Here is a 21395-nt window from a genome sequence, read left to right as displayed (position 1 = left end):
CAAATCCCTTCTTATCAGGCAAAGGGGAGACCTGAACCAGTGATCTCCCATATCCTGGATGAGTGCCCTAACCACTGGGTTATAAGGAAAATTGGGCACCTCACTGGTTTTGTGTGAACTCACTTGAGGGGCCCAATTTGGTAAACAGTCTCTGAATGTGCCTATCAGATCAGGCTCTACACATGACTTAGGCAGCTGAGCATCCATCTTCCCCGGGTTTATGAATCACTAGATGCCTCCTTGCAGCATGGATTTAGGCACCTAATTCTGTGAGGTGGTGGGGATTAGCACACACTCCTCTCATCGGCGTCTCCCATTGGATAGCTTAGGTGCTGGCTTTGTGGCTAGCCTTCTAAGGCACCTCTCTCCCTATTCAGCGTATAGAAGCCTAAGTATCTAGCTCTGGGTTTGTTGATTATAGTCTTGCTCCTATGAGTAGGGCTGTTGATTAATCACAGTTAACTCCCGTGATTAACTCAAAAACATTTACTGCAATTAAAAAAATTCATTGCGATAAATCGCACTGTTAAACAATAGAATACTAACTGAAATTTATTAAATATTTTTGGATATTTTTCTACATTTTTAAATATATTCATTTCTATTACAACACAGAATACAAAGTGTACAGTGCTTACTTTATATTATTACTTTTATTACAAATATTTGCACTGTAAAAATGATAGACAAAAGAAATAGTATTTTTCAATTCACCTTATATAACTATGTAGTGCAATCTCTTTATTGTGAGAGTTTAACTTACAAATGTAGATTTTTTTTTGTTACAAAGCTGCACTCAAAAACAAAACAACGTAAAACTTTAGAGCCTACAAGTCCACTCAGTCCTACTTCTTGTTCAGTCAATTACTAAGACAAACAAGTTTGTTTACATTTACGGGAGATACTGCTGACTGCTTCTTATTTACAATGTCACTTGAAAGTGAGAAGAAGCATTCGCATGGCACTTTTGTAGCTGGCGTTGCAAGGTATTTACGTGCCAGATATGCTAAAAATTCATATGCCCCTTCATGCTCTGCCCACCATTCCAGAGGACATGTTTCCATGCTGATGATGCTCACCCCACTTACCTTTCTTTAGCATATACTGTATAGTACATATCATTGTCAGTATTCCCTGTATTTCACCTGTTATTTCCTTCAGATCCTCCTCCACATTCCTGGATGAATACTATCTGATCTTGTGCTTTATTATGCCAGAATTTCTCAATTTGTTCCATTGCGTCACCTCAGAGGCATCAGCTTTTCCCAGTTCCAAACTCTGATAGCGCTCATTATAATCCTTCCTATAATTTGTTAATACAATCTATAGCTAAACTATTTACATCCTTGCACAAACCACTCCTTTACACACCTCTAGCCCCTGAGGATCTCAAAACACAAACAGAAATCACTGTGGAGCAGATATTACCCCACAGCTCAGTCCCACTGATAGGGGGGAAGGTGGTAGAGAGAGCTGATGGCCTCCACCTTGGAGGATCTGGGCTTAAGTGACTTGCCCGAGGCCACATTGGAAAGTCTGTGGCAGAGCTAGCAATAGCTCTTCTGATTGCCTGTCCTACAAGTTAGCCACCAGACTACACCACCGAGGTGGTGACGGGAGAAGGATGATGTTGTGCCTCCGGCTGGCGGGCATACACTGGCTGAAAGTGCAGGAGACAGAGACCCTAGGCTCAGAAGCCGCATGCAAGTACCTAAATGTCCGGATATGTCCCTTTGGATGCCAAAGGGTGTGCCAAAAATCCAAGGCACGTGGGTCAAGCATCTCTGCACACGTGTGCACGTGCCCATGATCAGCCCGCTCCCCTCTGAGGGTCGCCCCCGCGGAAGCCCAAGGGTGGGACCTGGGGGCGACAACCCGCCCCTGAAAGGGCACCTCTGCTGTGACTCGTCAGATGCCCCCCGCCCCGCCCGCACCAGCCTCCCCAGTCCCCACCCACACCAGCAAGGGGGGGATGGAAGGAGGCAAGTGGCTGCTGCCGGGGCGGGGCCTCCCGGGGAGGAGGAGCAGCTGCAGCCGCGGCGCTGAGAGGACGGCGGCGCCAGCATGTTTGGGGTGATCAGGAACTCCCTGTTCGGGTCGGTGGAGGGGTGGCCCTGCCAGGTGCTGAGCAGAGGGGAGAAGGTAGGAACGGGCTGCCTGGGAGCTGGAGGGCAGCGAGGTAGGGAGGAACTACCCCTTCCCCCTCCCAGAGATCTACCCCGGAGTTTGGGGGCAGAGTGATTGGGTTGGGGTGTTAAACGGAGATGCTCCCCCTTTCCCTCCCCCCAGGCGCCTCTGCTGCCCCCGTGTAAACCGTCTAGAAGGGAAGCGTGTGCTCCTCCTTCCCCTAATCATCCAGTTCCCGGGGGCTGACACACACACAAGGAAGCTGTGTGCAATGAGCCGGGATCCTTTCCTTTAACCCACGCCTGAGCCTCCAGAACTCCCGCGTGTTGGTGTCAATATGGGGCCTTTTCCCCCGGGTGCACCAATCACCCTGCCCAGACTTCCGGGCGGTGACTTATTATTTCTCCTTCCTTTTTAAAGGAATTAAGTCACTGCCATTGCACAACTGGCCAAGTTGCAGACAGCGCCTGCATCCAGTGTTTTGGGCGCGGTGGCGTGTCTGCCTGCCTTATCTCCACACGGGGTGCACACAGCACTCTTGTCAAACAGGGCTTCAGACTATTGAGCTAATGCAGCAAACGCCGAGAAAGTATGGCCTTGCATTGTGGCCCTCTTTCTGGTTGCTATCCATTTCTGTGAATTCTATCCATGCAGAGAGAGAGTTTTGGTTTTGCCTGTTCTCCCCACCCCCAAAACACACCTGCACTCATGCATACACATACTGTGTCTATCAAGTTCTACCATTCTTCCCTTACTATCTTGTGCACCCCAGAGAATCAGCAGGGCGTTGAGTCCTCAGTGGATAGTAATGTGAAAGTAACTGGTCTGCTCAGGTCTTTCCTCCTTCAGAATCCAACTTGCTCCTTGTTGCAAAAGAACTCTGCTGTGATCTGCTAGGGCAGGGGTCGGCAAGCTTTCATAAGCGGTGTGCTGAGTCTTCATTTATTCACTCTAATTTAAGGTTTTGCATGCCAGTAATACATTTTAACGTTTTTAGAAGGTCTCTCTCTCCAAGTCTATAATATATAACTAAACTATTGTTGTATGTAAAGTAAATAAGGTTTTTAAAATGTTTAAGAAGCTTCATTTAAAATTAAATGAAAATGCAGAGCCCCCCGGACCGGTGGCCAGGACCCAGGCAGTGTGAGTGCTACTGAAAATCAGATCGCATGCCACCTTCAGCACATGTGCCATAGGTTGCCTACTCCTGTGCTAGGGTTTGCTGCTGTGTGTAACTGGTTTGATCAGCATTTTTCTATGATGATGGTGCTTCCCAGGGATGCAGGGTGGATAGGGGAGCCTTCACCTGCAGGGCTGCTCCAAGGGGAGCAAGGTGACATAGAGCGTTTATTTTGCTCAGGCCTTTCAAGTCTAGGTTACAGTTGTCCTATTTTATCTTCATTTTTCTCCCCTGTCCCTGTCATCATTGGTATCACAAACAGTGGTTAACCCCATATTGAGATCTGCTCTGCTGCAAAGATATGATGACATCAGACTCAGGAGAGAGACTGACAACTCCATGGTCAGTCTCTCCACCTAACATTGAAACTGGTCTTTACATGCGAGGGGTATGTGGAGAGGGGTGGGGGGCAGTGTATGTTCCTAGGATCTAATTTTCCCCAGGGAGGCAATTTCCTTGTCATGAGGAGCGTTGCATCTCTCAGGTGGATGTGTTATCTGCCTGTGTTCTTTTTCCAGGAAGAGGTAACCTATGAAGAAAGGACATGCGAAGGTGGGAAATTTGCTACAGTGGAGGTAGCTGGGAAACAATTTGATGAGGCCTCCAAGGAAGCGGTGCTCAAGCTTCTGAAATATGTGGGAGGAACCAATGATAAGGGTCAGAAACTTTGCAGACCTCCTTTGTTCAACTGCTAGTTTCATCTTGTCTGTCTCTGAGAAGGATTTGTAGTTGTATTTTCTAAAGGACAGTCTAAGTGGCTTCTTAGGGGAGCTCTCAACGTGTATGCATATGGTGTGTGGTTTTTGCATCTTAACTCGCTGTATGTGCAGGGGGCCGACCCTTTTATGTGGTGATGGCAGAGATTACCTTTGTAGCTGTTATCTTAGCTACTGTAATTGCACAGGCTAGTCTAATTAATAATAAAGTGTAGTAAATAATAAACTTCCATTAATTTCCAATTCTCATCTTACTAAGCAAGGTGCTTCAATAATATCCCACAACAAGGGTGTGGGGGGAGGGTCACAGAGTAATTATAAGTCACCTACAAATGCTTTTGCATCTTTCCCAGATGTCTGAGGGAGGCAGGTATACAGACTCCAGTAGCACGTGGCAGGAAGAGGGGGAATGAATGGAAGAGGGAGAAGGTTGCAGTTCTGGAAAGAACAGCAATTGCAGCAGCACAGTTAGTCAGTAAATGTGGTGATGAGGGAAGGTAGCTCTAACCATAATCCATAGCAATGAGATGAGACGTACTGCACCTAAGTGTATGAATAGGTAAGACAGGATAGAGCACTGGACTGAGACTCAGGAGAGCTGGTTTCTATCCCTAACTTGGCCACTGGCCTGCTGCATGACCTTGGATAAGTCACTTCACCTCTCTGTGCCCCAGCATCCCTGTCTGTAAAATGGGGATAATGACCCTGACTTTGGAGCTCCACTGAGGAAAAGCGCTCTATGACAGCTAGATCGTTGTTGCTACCTCTCTTTGAGTGATTGAGGTTTCGCAACCAGTGACAGCCTGGAGAGAGGGAAAACCAATCATCTCCAGTGCGAGTTGTAGTCATAACTTGCTGGATATACCTTCCGAGAATAACAAATCAATAGCTTACCATGTTGGGGTGGGATCACACACAGTCCTGGCCGGAGCTAGAACAGCTCAGAGTTCTGAGTCAGTGGCTCCTACAGGGAGTGTTTTGTTCTGCCTCAGCTGAGGCCTCATGCTGCAGGGCCTACACTGATTAAACTATTCATAAAGCATCTGGCACTGGCTACTGAAGGACACAGGATCCTGGCCCAGATTGGTCATTGGTCTGTCTCTTTATTGAAACTCCTGTGTATTAGGGTTTGATTTTCAGAGGTGTTGAGCCCTGGCAGCTCCCATTGATTTCACTCTGAGTTGTGAATGTTCAGCACCTCTGAAAATCCAGCCCCTAATGCTTAGTTTCTCAAGGGCCTGGACTCTGCTTGTAATACTTCGGTCTGTATCTGTCTTAGGGATTGGAATGGGTATGACTGCGCCAGTTTCCATCACTGCCTTTCCTGATGAGGACAGCTCCTTACAGCAGAAAGTGAAGGTCTCACTCCGGATTCCGAGCCAATATCAGGACAACCCTCCCCGTCCTGGTGATGAGAGCATTCAGATTGAAGAGCGAGAAGGAATGACCATTTATTCCACGTAAGGGGCAGATCTCAGTATTCCCAGACAGCTGGAAAGTGTTGCGCTTTGGATGCTCTAAAGAACAGGGTGCTCTAAAGAATACAGTTATGTTTGCCAGCTGACTCATCATTGGTTATTGATGTGTATGCAATAGTGGAGGATTCAGGGAGCCTACTAGACTGAACAAAAATGCTTCCCTCTTAATGTTGTTCATGTTTCAGCACAAAGCAAACGGAATTCTTTTAACTTTCGAAGCAAATGTAGTGTCCGTGAAAGATGGCAGCTTGCAATCCTGGAGATGAATGGTCTCTGTACATAACATGGACGCTAGCAGTGCAAGTTTCTTTTTCACGCCATTGAAGGGGGGATGAGACTGACAACAAAGGGAGTGAACAGTCAAGTGGCAAAGTTTGGAGGTGATATGAAATTAATCAAGATAGTTAAGTCTAGAGTTGACTGTGAAAAATTACAAAGGGATTTCACAGAACTAAGTGACAGGGCAACAGTATGGGAGGTGAGATGCAATGTAGATGAGTGCAAAGTAATGTACATTAGAAAAAATAATTCCAACTACACATATATAATGATGGAGTCTAAATTAGCTTTTACTAGTCAAGAAAGAGATTTTGGAGTCATCATGGATAGTGAAAACTTTAATTCAATGTGCATCATCAGTCAAAAAGGCTAACAGTGTTAGAAACTATTAGAAAAGGGATAGAACATTAGAAAATATCATGATGCCACTATATAAATCTCTCTCTATATATAAATGGTGAGCCCACACCTTGAATACTCTGTGCAGTTCTGGTTGCCCCATCTCAAAAAGGATATTGCGGTGCTGGAAAAGATGTAGAGAAAGGCAATAAAGATGATCAAGGGTATGGAATAGTTTCCGTACAAGGAGAGACTGAAAAGATTGGGGCTGTTCAGCTTAGCAAAGAGATGATTAGGGAGAGACATGATAGAGGTCTATAAAATCATAAATGGTGTGGAAAAAGTGAATGGCAAAGTTATTTGCCCTTGCCCACAATACAAAAACCAGAAGCCACCAGATGAACTTAATGGGCAGCCGCAGGCTTAATACAAACAAGAGGCAGTACTTTTTCACGTGATGCACAATTAACGTGTGGAACTTATTGCCAGGGGATGTTGTAATGGCCAAAAGAGTAACTGGGTTCAAAAAAATAATTAGATCAGTGGTTGGAGGATAGCCACTGATTAACCTATTAGTCAAGAAGGTCAGGGATGCAAGACTAGAGATTACAATGGTCCCTTCTTACCTTAAAGTCTGAGTCTATGAGCCCCATGCTCAGGGCAACCCTATACTTCTGACTGCCAAAAGCCAGGCGAGGAAGCCGGGGGATGGATTTCTCTCAAATTGCCCTGTTCTGTACACCCCACCTGAAGCTGTTGGAAACAGGTGGGTCACTGGTCTGATCCAGTCTGGCAGCTCTTATGCTCTTAAAGTGGCATATTAGTGCAATAGTGGTGATAATTTGTGTGAATATGGGAGGAGTGAATACTTGCCTATTAGGAACTGGACTGAGATCATCAATTTATTTAACCTATGTCAGTAAATTGCTTTCACATAAGAACAACTTTCAGGCACTACCTTGGTTGTGCCAGGGTCCTAAACCTGTTGTTAACAAAAGCAAATGTTTTGAGAATAGGTTAGCTAATGTAACACCAATATTTAAAAAGGGTTTTAGAGGTGATCCTGGCAATTACAGACCCGGTAAGTCTAACGTCAGTGCCAGGCAAATTAGTCGAAACAATAGTTAAGAATAAAATTGTCAAACACATAGAAAAACATAAACTGTTGAGCAATAGTCAACATGGTTTCTGTAAAGAGAAATCGTGTCTTACTAATCCATTAGAGTTCTTTGAAGGGGTCAACAAACATGTGGACAAGGGGGATCCAGTGGACATAGTGTACTTGGATTTCCAGAAAGCCTTTGTCAAGGTCCCTCACCAAAGGCTGTTATGTAAATTAAGCTGTCGGGATAAAAGAGAAAGTCCTTTCATGGATTAAGAACTGGTTAAAAGACAGGGAACAAAGGATAGGAATTAATGGTAAATTCTCAGAATGGAGAGGGATAACTAGTGGTGCTCCCTAAGGGTCAGTCCTTGGACTAATCCTATTCAACTTATTCATAAATGATCTGGAGAAAGGGGTAAACAGTGAGGTGGCAAAGTTTGCAGGTGATACTAAACTGCTCAAGATAGTTAAGACCAGAGCAGACTGTGAAGAACTTCAAAAAGATCTCACAAAACTCAATGATTGGGCAACAAAATGGCAAATTACTTTACATTTATCCACATTAAATTTAATGCACATCGGAAAAAATAACCCCAACTATACATACAATGTGATGGGGGCTAATTTAGCTACATCGAATCAGGAAAAAGATCTTGGAGTCATTGTGGATAGTTCTCTGAAGATGTCCACGCTGTGTGCAGAGGCGGTCAAAAAAGCAAACAGGATGTTAGGAATCATTAAAAAGGGGATAGAGAATAAGACTGGATATATTATTACCCTTATATAAATCGATGTACACCCACATCTGAATACTGTGTACAGACGCTGGTCCTGCCTCATCTCAAAAAAGATATCCTGGCATAGGAAAAGGTTCAGAAAAGGGCAACTAAAATGATAGGGGTTTTGGAGAGGGTCCCATATGAGGAAAGATTAAAGAGGCTAGGACTCTTCAGCTTGGAACGAGGAGATAAGGGGGATATGAATAGCAGGTATATAAAATCATGAGTCGATGTGGAAAAAGTGGATAAAGGAACGTTTTTACTTATTCCCATACGATACAAGAACTAGGGGTCACCAAATGAAATTAATAGGCAGCAGGTTTAAAACAAATAAAAGGAAGTTCTTCGCTTCACTCAGCGCACAGTCAACTTGTGGACTCCTTACCTGAGGAGGTTGTGAAGCTAGGACTAATACAGTGTTTTTAAAGGGAAAACGATAAATTCATGGTGGTGAAGTCCATAAATGGCTATTAGCCAGGATGGGTAAGGAAAGGTGTCCCTAGCCTCTGTTTGTCAAAGGATGGAGATGGATGGCAGGGGAGAGATCACTTAATCATTACCTGTTAGGTTCACTCCCTCTGGGGCACCTGGCACTGGCCACTGTCAGTAGACAGGATACTGGGCTAGATGGACCTTTGGTCTGACCCGGTATGGCCTTTCTTATTTTCTTATGTTCCTCGTCACTTCCTGTATGGCAGCTCCTGCAAACTGAAGAGAGAAAATGTAAATAATTTCCAACTGCCACTTTCAGCTAAGAAACTGGGTTGTGAACTCCCTAGGAAATAACATTCTGTTGGCCTAACTGGCCACTGGGGTGTCACTGTTGTGCCAAGGAAAACCACTGTTTTGTTCAGCTGCTGTGATCAGGCTGCCACTTATGGATGGCATTTCAGGCTGGACATCTCTTTTAGGGAGGAAGGGGCTGGAAATAGGAACAAAGGAGTAAATATGATGTAAAAATAAATACATTAGGGTTTTCTTCTCTAACATTTCCTTTGTGATTGTTAGTTTTCAATGAGCAGAATACTCCTCTGTCTCTCGTATCAGTCTGGAAGTCCCTCAGCAAATTTCTGTTGAAATTATTCATGATACAGATATTGGCCATAGACCGTAAGAGGGTTTGCCAGTAACAATGAGAGAGTTAAGAACAGATAGATAAATAGTGGTCACGGCCCACCAGCTGTCTAACTCGGGGTCAGTTAGTGCCACATGGTAATGTGGACACATGTCCTCTAGAAACTAGAATCAAACCATCAATTGTCGTTCAGGATTGAACAGCAATTTGGTATTTTGTTTGGTTGCTACACACACACACGTATGCTGAATTAAAATCCACTCCCCCTTGGTGAGATGTTTCTATCTAGCCTGGCCTTTCCCTTTGCAGTCTGGAAGCTCCTGCGGTGTGTCTGAATGCTGCCACAATCCAGCTTTTGTGTTTGGTTGCCTCCATGGGGCCAGGCGGCATTGTCAACAAAGATGAGCAGCATGCTGTTGGCTGTTCCTGCAGGAATCAGTAGCAGCCCTTTGTTGTTTTTTATCCCTCTCTTACTTGAACTAGCTAGAGTTTGGCTTCCTCTCATAGTTCAGGTTCCAGCAGGCAAGTGTTCACCCCACAATTAACATTTGTGTTGGCAGGCTCAGCACAAAGGTCAAGAATTGAATGGGCTTGGAGATACCTATCCCTTCACTACAAGAAGCTATCCCTTCAGCTTGGGTTGAGATGTAGGGCAGGACATGGGGGGCTAGTACAGGTGATTCCCATGCTTTATATATCTATGAATGACTAAAGCTGTCTAGTCTCTGGACCTCTCAAGCCAACACTTTTTGCCTGCACTAGATTCAGACAGGATAGCTCAGGAAAAAGCCACAGCACGGATCTACATCACTATGTATTTTTAGCGTCTTGTTCCCTCTTGCCCCTTTTGTCACCATATTTCAGGGTTGTCTCACTCAGTGTCTCCATGTTTGGCTCCTTTGCAGGCAGTTTGGTGGTTATGCCAAGGAAGAGGATTATGTGAATTATGCCGCCAAGCTGCGCTCTGCCCTGGGGAGCGAGGCAGCCTACCGCAAGGACTTCTACTTGTGTAATGGCTACGATCCCCCCATGAAACCGTACTGGCGACGCAACGAAGTCTGGTTTGTGAAGGAGTGAGCCACTGGCTTGCAAAGGTGTATAGTGAGGCTGATGTCTTCTCCAGCTTCTTGTATGTAGGTGGAGTCCTCGCCCTGTTCCAAACAAAACCACAGGCTCGCGGAGTCAAAAAAGAAGCGGTCTCAGCTATTAACAAAAATATAATTAAAAAATAATACAACATGAACCCTCCCCAACAAAGCCTTCTGCCAGGCTTATCTCCTTGAAGGATCCCCTGGCTTTAGGATCTCACTCTCTCAGGTACTAGTGCTCTTCCTGTTTCCTAGACTCCCTTATTCTCAGGTGGGGAAATGAGCCAGCTGCACCAAAGAGTTTGCACAATCAGCACTCACTAACGGGTGGGGGTTGCTTGAATTCACTGGCAGCCTGTTATGCTCCTCTGAAACCTGAGAGATGCCTATTGTCGACCAAAATCTTTATAACATGTGGCTTTTCCATTCTGATGGGGTGTTACAATAGCTTAATTCCATGCTACACTGATGCTTTATCTGTTCCATTCAGAAAGAGTATAAAGGGTTAGATTGCTGTTGCTGAGGTGCTGTGCAGTGAAGATAGCATCATCTCCATTTCCTAGTAGTGCACAAGGGAATAGCATCCCAACAATCTGATTCAGAAACCTGCTCGAGAGGAAGAGCCAAGATTATTTTTACAGCTTCCTGACTAGGAGATGGAACTCTTCAGTGTAAACTACTGACCTGTTGCCATTAATCACTAGATAATGTACGATAAAATCTTGTGACTATTTCTTTGTGTCTATTAAGTGTTTATAGTATGTTTTCTCTGGAACTAGCCTATGAAGGGGTCAAAATTGGACATGACAATGAAATCTGTATTGGCCTAAATGTATACAGAGGGGTAAAGAGTCTCAACAGTTGGAACCTCTGACATAGGTATCTGACTTTCAGAAGAGCTGTGCACACAACAGCTCCCACTGAAGTGAGCACGAGGTTCTTGGCTCAGCTGTCTTGAAAATATAGATTTGGGTGTCTAATTTTATGTAGACACTTTTGCAAATGTTGGCATTCATGTGTGTAAGGGCGTAATTAGTTCTGTGAACACTGTAATTTCTTTAACTGGTACATATCAAACCAACACTTCAGCTGTCAGTGGTCCTGCCAACAGATGTCAGAAAGTATCAGACATGGACGGACACACATACTACACTTACACAGGTGTGTCTATAATTTCAGCTAACTCAAACTAAGAGCAACATTCTTATAATATCTCTCTGCATGAATGCCCAAGGGTGCTTACTAAAAGGAACAGCTTCATCCTGAAAGCCAAAGGAGAAGCTGTTCAGATGGAAGTCGGGCTCTGGCCAGTCAAGATGTTTTAGGTTAAGGTGATCCTCTTGAGATGAAAGTTTTTCAGGGAGAAGGGAAGCTTAAGGTCCTGATCTTCCTTCCACTGAAGTTAAATAAGAGCTTTGGACTTCTGACAGTAAAGGGCCTGATCAACTTTCACTGAACAGTTGGCTGGTTTAGGAAAAAGAATAGGTGGGTAGCTTATTCTTGCAGAAGAGAGGAAAAGCTAGAACTAAAGTAACAGTTGGCTAGAGTAAGACATTGGAGCATAATTCTTGAAGGGGAGATGGACCAAAAAGAAATAGGTAGACAAAGATATATTTGTAAAGTTGAGGTTTTGCTTTTAAGACAGTAAAACAATAGATAGGAATGAATATGAACTGTTAAAGAGCAGGTGCTACCTTTAAAAGGTTCTACACAACAAAAGGAACCTCTCTATGCACACGGTTATTCTTGTCTAACCATGTGGAGAATGGAGGGTTTGGGTTCATCTTGTTTTTAAATTCTAGGGTTTATTTTGGGATTCTTCCATATGAATTGCATGGAGTATAAGCACTGTCCTCTGGGGCTCGAGGCGACAGGTGTGCTATAGTGATGTGAACCCACAGCTGATGAATTCTAGAATGTGTAGCGGCTAATAATAAACCTGATGTGATCACACTCCAGATTGGATCAACACACTGTAGAAGACTGAGGAGTTCACAAAATGTATAAGCACCTTCCTAACATCAAGCAGTGAACTGAGCTTGTGACTAAAGGCTGAGAGTTACGAAGTCCACAGGCTTTGCCTCCCATAGACCCTAGAGGTCAGATTTTGATGCCCTTGTGCAAACTAAACAGAACATTATCCCATGAGTAATCCCATTGATTTCAGTGAGATTACTCCAATTGAACAGCAGCTTCCTTAACAAGCAAAAGTATCTAGTTTCCGTTTTCCCATTCTTTACAACATTTAAAAAATCATGACTTTTTAAATTGCAACTTGGAATTTCCTGACTTGATCAAATGATCTGAGAGGGCAGGGGGAGCTTTTGATTGCTCAGCCCTTTTGAAGAGCAGGCCATTAAGGTGTTTTGTCACTGATTGAAGAGCCTGATTTTAGGTTGAAAATCTTGCATGTGTATGTGTTTGGGATACAGATCATGTCACAGTATCTATACTTAGCCACTGATCCCTCTCTAAATAAAAAAACTGTTTGGCCTCAGTTATCTAAGTGTATGTGTGGATAATGAAGGGTTGATATGACTCCATGATAATATCTTATATCATACAACTCTTAAACTCCTGTGTAACTTTACTTATGTGAGTATTGCCATTGAATTATATGGGGCTACTCACCTGAATAAAATTACACACTTGCTTTTATTTACAGGATTAGAGCCACAAAACCCACTTCATTACATAACGGATCAACTCCTTAATTGACTTAACAACTGCACAGTCCTCCCTCTTTTATGTTCTCTGTACCTTTTAAACACATTCCTTGTAGGAGAATAATACAATTAATCACATCAAAAAATTTCATGTAACCTCTTTTGTTCCTGTGAGGTGCCCTTATCTGTGAACATGAACACTGAAAATGACACATTTTATGCGCCTCTGATCTTAACTGAGTGATATTGTTGAAAACTGAGTGTGCATTTAAAAATGTTAACTGAAAATAAAATGTAAAAGGAGATTGTTTTTATTGGATGATACAAAACCAGCCCCATTTGGATTTATCTTGTTAATTTCGTCTAGTGCCTCATGTTTGAATGACAATGGTTTTTTTTATTGTTTATATCTCCTTTTGTGTACTTCAAGTGTTACAGTTCTCAGCTCTCTATCCCAGACTCAACTGCAAAGAATTAATTGGAAGCTAATTTTATTACTTCATGGATCTTGCTGTGCAGCCAAAAACATTTAGAAACCTGAAACTCTCTCCCTATGAAATGTGAAGAAGCTGCATGAAGCAATTTGGTCTAATTAAAAAATATCTCCAACATTTATTTTCTTCATCGTCACCAACAAAATCCCACTCTGCAGAAGCAAATACTTTTTCTTGATTAACAGAGATAAAGGAATCTGCAGATATTTTAGCTGAATCTCTCATTCTGTACGGTTGACCAGCCAGAAGGCTGAACAGATTGATTCTCATATATTGGGACAAACAGTTTGCAGTGTAATAGTAACAGAGACAAAATATGAAGGTCCATGTTCAAAAACATAATATAGATAGGAAGCACCTACAGGACCGGTCACTCTGGCCTGACCACAGTGGCTTAAGCAAACTGGTAACTAACTCATTATTCTAGTCCTGCAAACACACACATCATTGCATGCAGTGTTGTTATAGCCATGTTGGTCCCAGAAAGCCAGGGTGGGTGAGATAATATCTTTTATTGGACCAACTTCCGGTGGTGAGAGAGACAAGGTTTCAAGCTATCTCTTTTCAAGCTGGTTAGCTGCATAAGCTTGAAAGCTTGTCTCTCACCACCAGAAGTTGGTCCGATAAAAGAGATTTCCTCACCCACCTTGGCTCTCTAACACATATACCAGTAACTTAACTCATGAGTTTTCCTACTTGTGTGTGTTTCTAGGCTCTGGCCCTAAGTTTGCAAGAATCAGAGATTTGTTGATTTATGAAGGAAAGACCTGTTTTGACAACACATAAATATATCTAATATTGAGTTAAGAAGAGAATGGTGAATATAAGAGAGCTAATCTGATGGGCAGACCATTTAACTCTGGGTTGTCCTACAACATTCTACTCCCGTTGAGGGGACGGGCAAACAACATATTTTTTTTTTCATTCTCATCAGTCATTGTGGTAAAGGGAAGGAGAGTAGATTTTATGGTTGGAAGTGGCAAATTTTCATGATAGTTTTGCAAGGCTGCGTTGAGTGTTTCTAGACTGCCACCTGGCTGGCTATAGTTAAAGTAATTCCTCTTTTGTAATGGGGTATCAGGTGCAACTGCTTGCTCTTCACTAAGTATTTTGAGTTCATTTATCTAAAAACACATCACTTCTAACTGGACTGTAAGTAGCCATAGATATATGATACCTACTATAAAACTGTTCCCAAACCTGATTTATTGGAGTGGGATCACTGGTAACAGTACCATCCTCGACAATGATAGATGGAGCAGCAGGAATGTACTCAATCTCTCATGAGTATCCAAGCCAGCAGCTTACTATTTTTGTCAGCCCATTCATAATCTTTCTGCTTAGCCCTAAATAAAATACATTGCACAGAATGGGTATTAGTCAGGCCAAATTCTTGTTTCCTAGTGCTCTGAGTTTCAGATGTTTTAGGAGATCAATCTGTGTAAATACTGTTTGATTTCTAAGACAGCCTGCTTGGGAACTAGACGCTTGGGAGATTTTCAAAGACACAAATAGGAGTTAGACACCCAATTCCTAGAAAAAATTGAATGGCTGTTTGTGCCTAACTGCTGACATTTGTAGCTTTTGGAAATCTCTCCATTTCGTGTTTCTTTAATACCTATTGTGGAAACAACAAACAAACAACTGGTTGTCCCCTAACTGGCTTTTGAAAAGCGTTGCGTTCCATTCTAGGACTTGTAATATCCCTTGTATTAATGTGAATACATTCCCTAATTTGAGCATGAGCAAGTAATAGAAACAGCCTCGATGTAAGGAGATAGCTAGATCACCTTTTCCAATCTTGAGGAAATAGACTCAGCATAACTAAATCCTGTAATTAGTAAAAGAGGAGAGAGCACCAAAAACAAACTCCATCTAAAACTCTAAAAAAAATTATAAGGCAAAAAGTAAGCAAAAAATGTTACCCAAAACAGTGTATTAAGATGGAGGGTAGCATGCAGCATGACAGTTCTGGGATTTCAGTGGTAGCCGTGTTAGTCTGTATCAGCAAAAAAACCGAGGAGTCCTGTGGCATCTTAGAGGCTAACAAATTTATTTGGGCATAAGCTTTCATGGGCTATAACCCACTTCATCAGATGTATGAAGTAAAAAATACAGGAGCAAGTATAAATACATGAAAGGATGGGGATGCTTTACCAAATGTTAGGTCAGTCTAATGAGATGAATCAATTAACAGCAGGATACCAAGGGAAGAAAAATAACTTTTGAAGTGGTAGGAGAGTGGCCTATTACAGACAGTTGACAAGGTGTGAGTAACAGTAGGGAGAAAGTAGTGGGGAAATTAGGTTTTGTAATGACCCAACCACTCCCAGTCTTTATTCAGGCCTAATCTGATGGTATCCAGTTTGCAAATTAATTCCAGTTCTGCAGCTTCACGTTGGAGTCTGGTTTTGAAGTTTTTTTGTTGAAGAATTGTCACTGTGAGGTCTGTTACTGAGTGACCAGAGAGATTGAAGTGTTCTCCTACTGGTTTTTGAATGTTATGGTTCCTGGTGAGGGTTGTTTTCCTACAGTCAGGTCTCTACTAACCCTAGCTCTTTAATCAAAGATTGAAGAGTTTCTAAATCCTCTTTATGATCAAGCTCAGTAAGGAAAGATCTTGGATCAACATTTAAGAGACAGTTAAAATCCCTTTCCCAAACTGATGTTATTTAACCAAGGTATAATTAAATGTAAGGGAAAAAACTAGGTTAATGCAACATTAAGCCTGCAGAGTTAGAAGCATACAAGTGAAGGCTCCTAGGCTAGAGCAATATTACTTGGCCATGTGGCATATATGTAGTACACACCCTGTTTCTTTTGCTTACGTTCATTATTTTAGGTTGTTAAAATCATAGTCAAAGCAAGGGCCTGATTTTCCCCTACTTTGTGCCTTTGAGCAGTGATTTTAAATCTGTGCAAAGTGAGTATAATCCAAATCAGTGTGATAGCAAGTTTACACTAGTGTTGCCTGGGTGTAAGTGACTGCACAAGGCAGTGGAGAAGCAAGCCCTCGTTAGGGTTGCCAGTTTTGGTTGGACGTATTCCTGGAGGTTTCATCACATGATATAATCTTTAATTAAAGATTAATCTTTAATTCCTGGAGACTCCAGGCCAATTGGCAGCCCCACTCCAGGGGTCGGTTGTACAATGTGCGGGAGTTCATGTTCCATTAACTCGTGTCTTGCCTGACTTTTTGTAAATGTTAACCATGCAACCTTAACACTGCATGAAGAGCCTTTATCTTTTTTTTTTTTAATTTAGAGGAAAAACAAAACAAACTGCTTGCCCTGAATAATGCAGCATTTGTGCAGTCCCAGTTACATTTTGAAGATCACACCTCATTGTGGTAGGCTGAGCTGCAGAAAGGAGCTATTCTACTTCCTCTTGAGGTGAATGGAGTGGAGGACGGGCAGGTCTTTGCCAGTGTTGCTTGTTATTTGCCTTACAACAACGTGCTAGAGGTGCCAGCTGAGCATGGGGCAGCACTGTGATAGGAACTAGATCCACAGAGTGAGAGATGGCCCCTACCCTAAAAGGCTTACACCCAGAGGAAGGGTCATTACCCTCCTTTTATAGATGGGGAACCAGGACACAGAGATTAAGTGACTTGCCTCAAGTCACACAGGAAGCCTGTAGCAAATCCAGAAATTGAACCCAGGTCTGCAGGTACGTGTAGCACTGTAACCACAGAACTATCCTTTCCCAAGCGTTTGGCTGGAGGCAGTTTTCTCCCAAGCTGAGTTAATAACTTAGAGCAGCAACCCATCTGTTTACATTTTGATGGTGCTATCTTGGCAACAGAAAGAGGAAAAAGTACAATGGTTTTTGCAGTTTTTTTAATGAAAGTCTAGAATTTTCAAAATGCAAGAAAGACTGGAGAGAGAGACAAATTTGCAGTTTTTACACCTCCAGGATTTTCTCCTGTTCCTGGCACTGAGGCAGTGATCTTTGGAGGGTGGGGGGTGCTCTGCATATATCTCACTGGCCCTGGGAGGGAAAAATCTAAAAATAAAAATTGTGGGGGTGAAGTCTGAATGTCACTTCAAACAGGTAGAATTCAGAAAAAACCCTTATTTTAAAGCCGCAAGGTGTAGCAGGGAGAAGGCTGTGTTTCTTCTCACGTCTTCCTAAAGGGAAATGCCTCTGTTCTATACTGCGGTAACCAGTAGTGAATTTGAGCATTAGAGCATTGTGATACCCAAACTCTGGCAAAGTACTGTGCATATTGAGGGTGTGTTCCAAACTACTCTAAAGCAAAAATAAGCAAAATACTTTTCCAGCATTTTCAGTTCTGTAACCCACCTATCATAAAGAACCCCATATCATTGGTATGACAAACCATAGTGGAACTCATGCAATATTATGAACATACCCAAAATAGACCCGGTGTGTGTACCCAGGGCTTCTGTCAGTACAGTGCACTTCAACAAACACAATATCTAGTTCCACAAAAATAAATAGACTAAGAACTTGATTTTATTTACAAAGCTGATCTTTATCCTTTTGGAATTACTTGACATTTGGAAGGTGTTTTCATTTTGCTTGGTTCAAAATGGATCCATTTTGTCAGGATGACTCTCACGATATTATTTAAAAGTGTTATCAAAATGTTTAATTTATGGGAAATATAGTTTTCAGTAAACAAAGCATTTCAATAATAATTTAAATAAAAGTTTTGCTTTAAAAATAACTCCCCTCCCCTCCCCCGCAGCAAGGGTAGTCAATAGGTGGACTGTGGGCCAAATCCGGACTGTCAGACACTTTTGAACGGACTCCAAAATATTTTTTTTTTCTGGAGTCTGAACCTTGACTATATCTTGACCAAGAAATTTGGACCTTGACAAAAAATAATTGACTACCCCTTCCCTACAGTTGGTTGGAATGTCAACAATGTTACATGAAAAATGTGAGTGTCAGAAAAGGCTATTTCCTTCTTTTAATTGAAAAAAAAAAAGTATCCAGAAAAGTGTCAACTAGCACTGATCATGGCTGTTGTGATGGCTTCAAGCCAAGGAAGAAAGAAAAGATCCAATCCGAACAGAAACTGGCACAGTGTAAAAATAGTCTCTTTTAATTAAGCAGCCCTATTTCTCTATAGGTTGGAACTTCTCTTTTTACTTTGTTACTCTTTTTTCTCTCATCTACTTACACATCCCCCTGCTCTCCTAGCATTCAGCCAGATAGAAAAGCATGCCTGGTAGTGGGAGGCAGTCCAGAGTCTTTCTCTCCATGGAGTCTTGTAGCCATATCATCTTCTCCCAACAGCTTAGCTCAAAGGAAAGAAGATGGAGGTCAGGTATGGAGGGCTTACAGTTGTCTTTTTCTGATTTACAGTCCCTCTCCCTTTCAGTGACTAGATTCATGGATACATGTGTGTGTGTGTCTATATATATATATATATAACACACCACACACACACCAAAAAAAAATGCCCCACCCGCTATGGTGGTATGTTTGTCTTCCTCAACCTCAGTCCTCTACCGAGGCCTGGGAGTTTAGAATTCTGCACAGTATCTTAGCTGTTCTAGCACTGATGCTTCTGGACAGGAGCTCTGATGTTGTTCTGGATCTGTTGGCAGCCACAGCCCCAAGTGCTCCTACCCCACTGGACAACTTTGGGCCTTCACTTCCACATCCTCGTCATGGTCCTCTTTTCAGGCCCTGGTAATCTCCAGCTTCTTCATACACAAGGTACTGGGGTGTAGCGTTGGTGCTGTATGTCGTATTTGTTCTTCCAGGTCTCTCTGAGCTTGGATGTAATATGATTGGTCTATTCTCAACTGTGAGAGCAGCTTCCTCTTTACTAGATTGAAGGATTGGGTAATTAGCTGTTTCTCAAGTGTGCTGAATGTAGGACTCTTTACATGCCATAGTCCCCTCATACATCCTCTCTCATTAGGTCTACTGTTGTAGTAGCATTCCATCAATTCCAGGTTCTCTTGTCTCATCCATGAATGGTTTGTTCCAGTAGCCCACTTATCATCAGATTGTCCTGGTTCCTCAACATCTGGTACAGACCTTGTTAATCCAGGTGACGTCCAAGCTGGCATGACTCTCCTAGTTTGTGTCACTCTCATATTTGAGGTAGGCAGGTGAAGCATTAGGGGGGTCTTTTTGCCCAAGGACCCCTACTGGAAAGTTGGGTACCAACTGGGATTTGAACCCCAGTCTCTCATATCGAAGGGCAGTCTCCCATATCAAAGGGCAGCGCTCTTAACCACTATGCTATCCAGTCACCTATATAGGTTGCATGCACGCACGCACACACACACACATATTCTTCAGTTGCTTGGTTGCATCACCTGATGGCCAGACTCATGGGGAAGCACAAGGACTTTGTGGGGGATGGGTGGGATGGAGTCATTCTTGTTTTAAGTGGTCTCATGAACACACCCTATTCCAGCGACCTGACTTAAGAGAAAGTGCACTTAGTAGTTATTTGGATGGAAGATACTTGATTCATTTCAAGGGCAAGGTCTGCTCTCCACCCTGCTGCTTGGGTGAATGTCCTGCTGATGCCAGAATTTTTCAGAGAGCCATAGGACCAGAGGAGACTTCCTGGGTCTTCAAGTCCAGTCTCCTGTTATTGGAGGCAACCCTATCATGTAGGTCCATCATTTATCAGGCTCCATCCTAAACCTACTTCAGTTGTTTGCCCCTGGTATTGCTATTGGAAGGCTTCAACTTCAGCCCCTGGCATTGGAGGCCAGATCCTCAGCTGGTGTCAATCAGTGTAGTGCTATTGAAGCCCATGGAATTAGGCTTATTTACACCAGTGGAGGAGTTGGCCCAGGAGCTTTATTTTCCCAGTGGTCTGAGTCATAGCGGGACTTGAAAAGGCGCATCTTCTTTGTCCATGATGCTTTTTAGCTGCCCTGGGAGTGTGTGTTTGCTGCTCAAGTAGCGATTATTAATAATAATAAATAAGCACCTAATTTAGGGCTTTTTCTCCTCAACACATTTTACAGGCATAAATCACGTAACACTCATAGTGCCCCTGGAGACTTGCTAAGGTCCCCAGTAGCTGAGGTTATCTTCCGCATCCTCGCTTGGGAGTGTTAGCCACTTCCACTGATGCCCCAGCCCCCAGCCAGGACATGGAGAAGGTAAGTCAGAACAGCACACCGAGGATGTGACATTCTCTAACGGGCGGCGGCTGCAGTGCGCATCTGCAGGGACTTGGGACCTTTCTGAGCATTGGGGATGTCATCCAGACATTTGAGTTGGAGCTAAATCTCTGGAGAAGAGCCTGATGGGTGGCTTTAGAACCCATTAGCTCCAAGTCTTTGGGTCTGCAGGCCAGGGCCATGAGGGATTGGGGCCATTGTTCCTGTTTCATACTTGGGCTTCAAGCTTTTGCTGTACAGAGCAGAGGACTCTCCTCCTGCCTGTTGCTGATGTTGTAGATGCAACCACCTCTGGCCAGTTCCTACAGCACATTTTACATACACTGGTGTTACTGAAATATCGGGTCTGCCTAGCTGAGAGCCAATTAACAGCCTGACAGGGATAAGGGAAAATGCTTTATTCTGCAGAAAAAGGAGAGCCTGTACCTTGGTACAAAAGACTCTGTCTTACACAGATTTCACAAACCTTTTATACACATTCAGACAAAGACCCTTGCGTGTTAATACTTGATTGGTAAGTGTAAAATCTCATGCTCCCGTTATCTGGGTAGTACTGACTGGTTTGGAGCAGGATTTTCCTGCTTTGAGGCAGAGGAAAAGAGATAGTGCAAAAATTCAGGCTACTGTGTCCATGAGCAGTACTCACCCCCTACATCCCCTGGCCGCTTGTAATCTATTAAGGGGGTCAGCCAGCTTTCACACTGGTGATCCCAAAGTCACAACTGTAGGGGAGAATACAGGAGGGGTTTGAACCAGCTAATCAGTCATTTTCAGTCCCCTATCACTGACCAACACATAATCAAGAGAGGTAAAGCCCTGCCCACCAACATAATGACACACGTTATGGTGGGATAGGGCTAGTGTGAGTGTCCGCGGTGTCTCTGTGTGTCCAGCTGATTGTTAGTTTGAATGTCACTACCAGCCTCGTCATTTTACCAT

General features: G+C 43.2%; 1 protein-coding gene across 2 annotated transcripts; it reads left to right on the top strand.

Moving 5' to 3' along the window:
* Positions 1–1982: 1982 nt before the first annotated feature.
* On the top strand, positions 1983–13161 carry HEBP1 (heme binding protein 1). Of its 2 annotated transcripts, XM_032797433.2 has the most exons (4): positions 1983–2142; positions 3826–3964; positions 5303–5483; positions 9984–13161. In XM_032797433.2, exons 1-4 carry the CDS (start codon positions 2065–2067, stop codon positions 10153–10155), a joined length of 570 nt encoding a protein of 189 aa, XP_032653324.1. In that variant the 5' UTR covers positions 1983–2064; the 3' UTR covers positions 10156–13161. The 2 variants fall into 2 exon arrangements, with proteins under 2 accessions (XP_032653324.1, XP_074923700.1); XM_075067599.1 differs by lacking the exon at positions 1983–2142 and having other exon boundaries at positions 3709–3964.
* Positions 13162–21395: the final 8234 nt, after the last annotated feature.

Source organism: Chelonoidis abingdonii, chromosome 1 (assembly GCF_003597395.2).
Source record: "Chelonoidis abingdonii isolate Lonesome George chromosome 1, CheloAbing_2.0, whole genome shotgun sequence".
Classification (NCBI taxonomy): Eukaryota; Metazoa; Chordata; order Testudines; family Testudinidae; genus Chelonoidis; species Chelonoidis abingdonii.
Note: the sequence above shows the minus strand (reverse complement) of the source record. Positions and strands in the feature narration are given on the sequence as shown.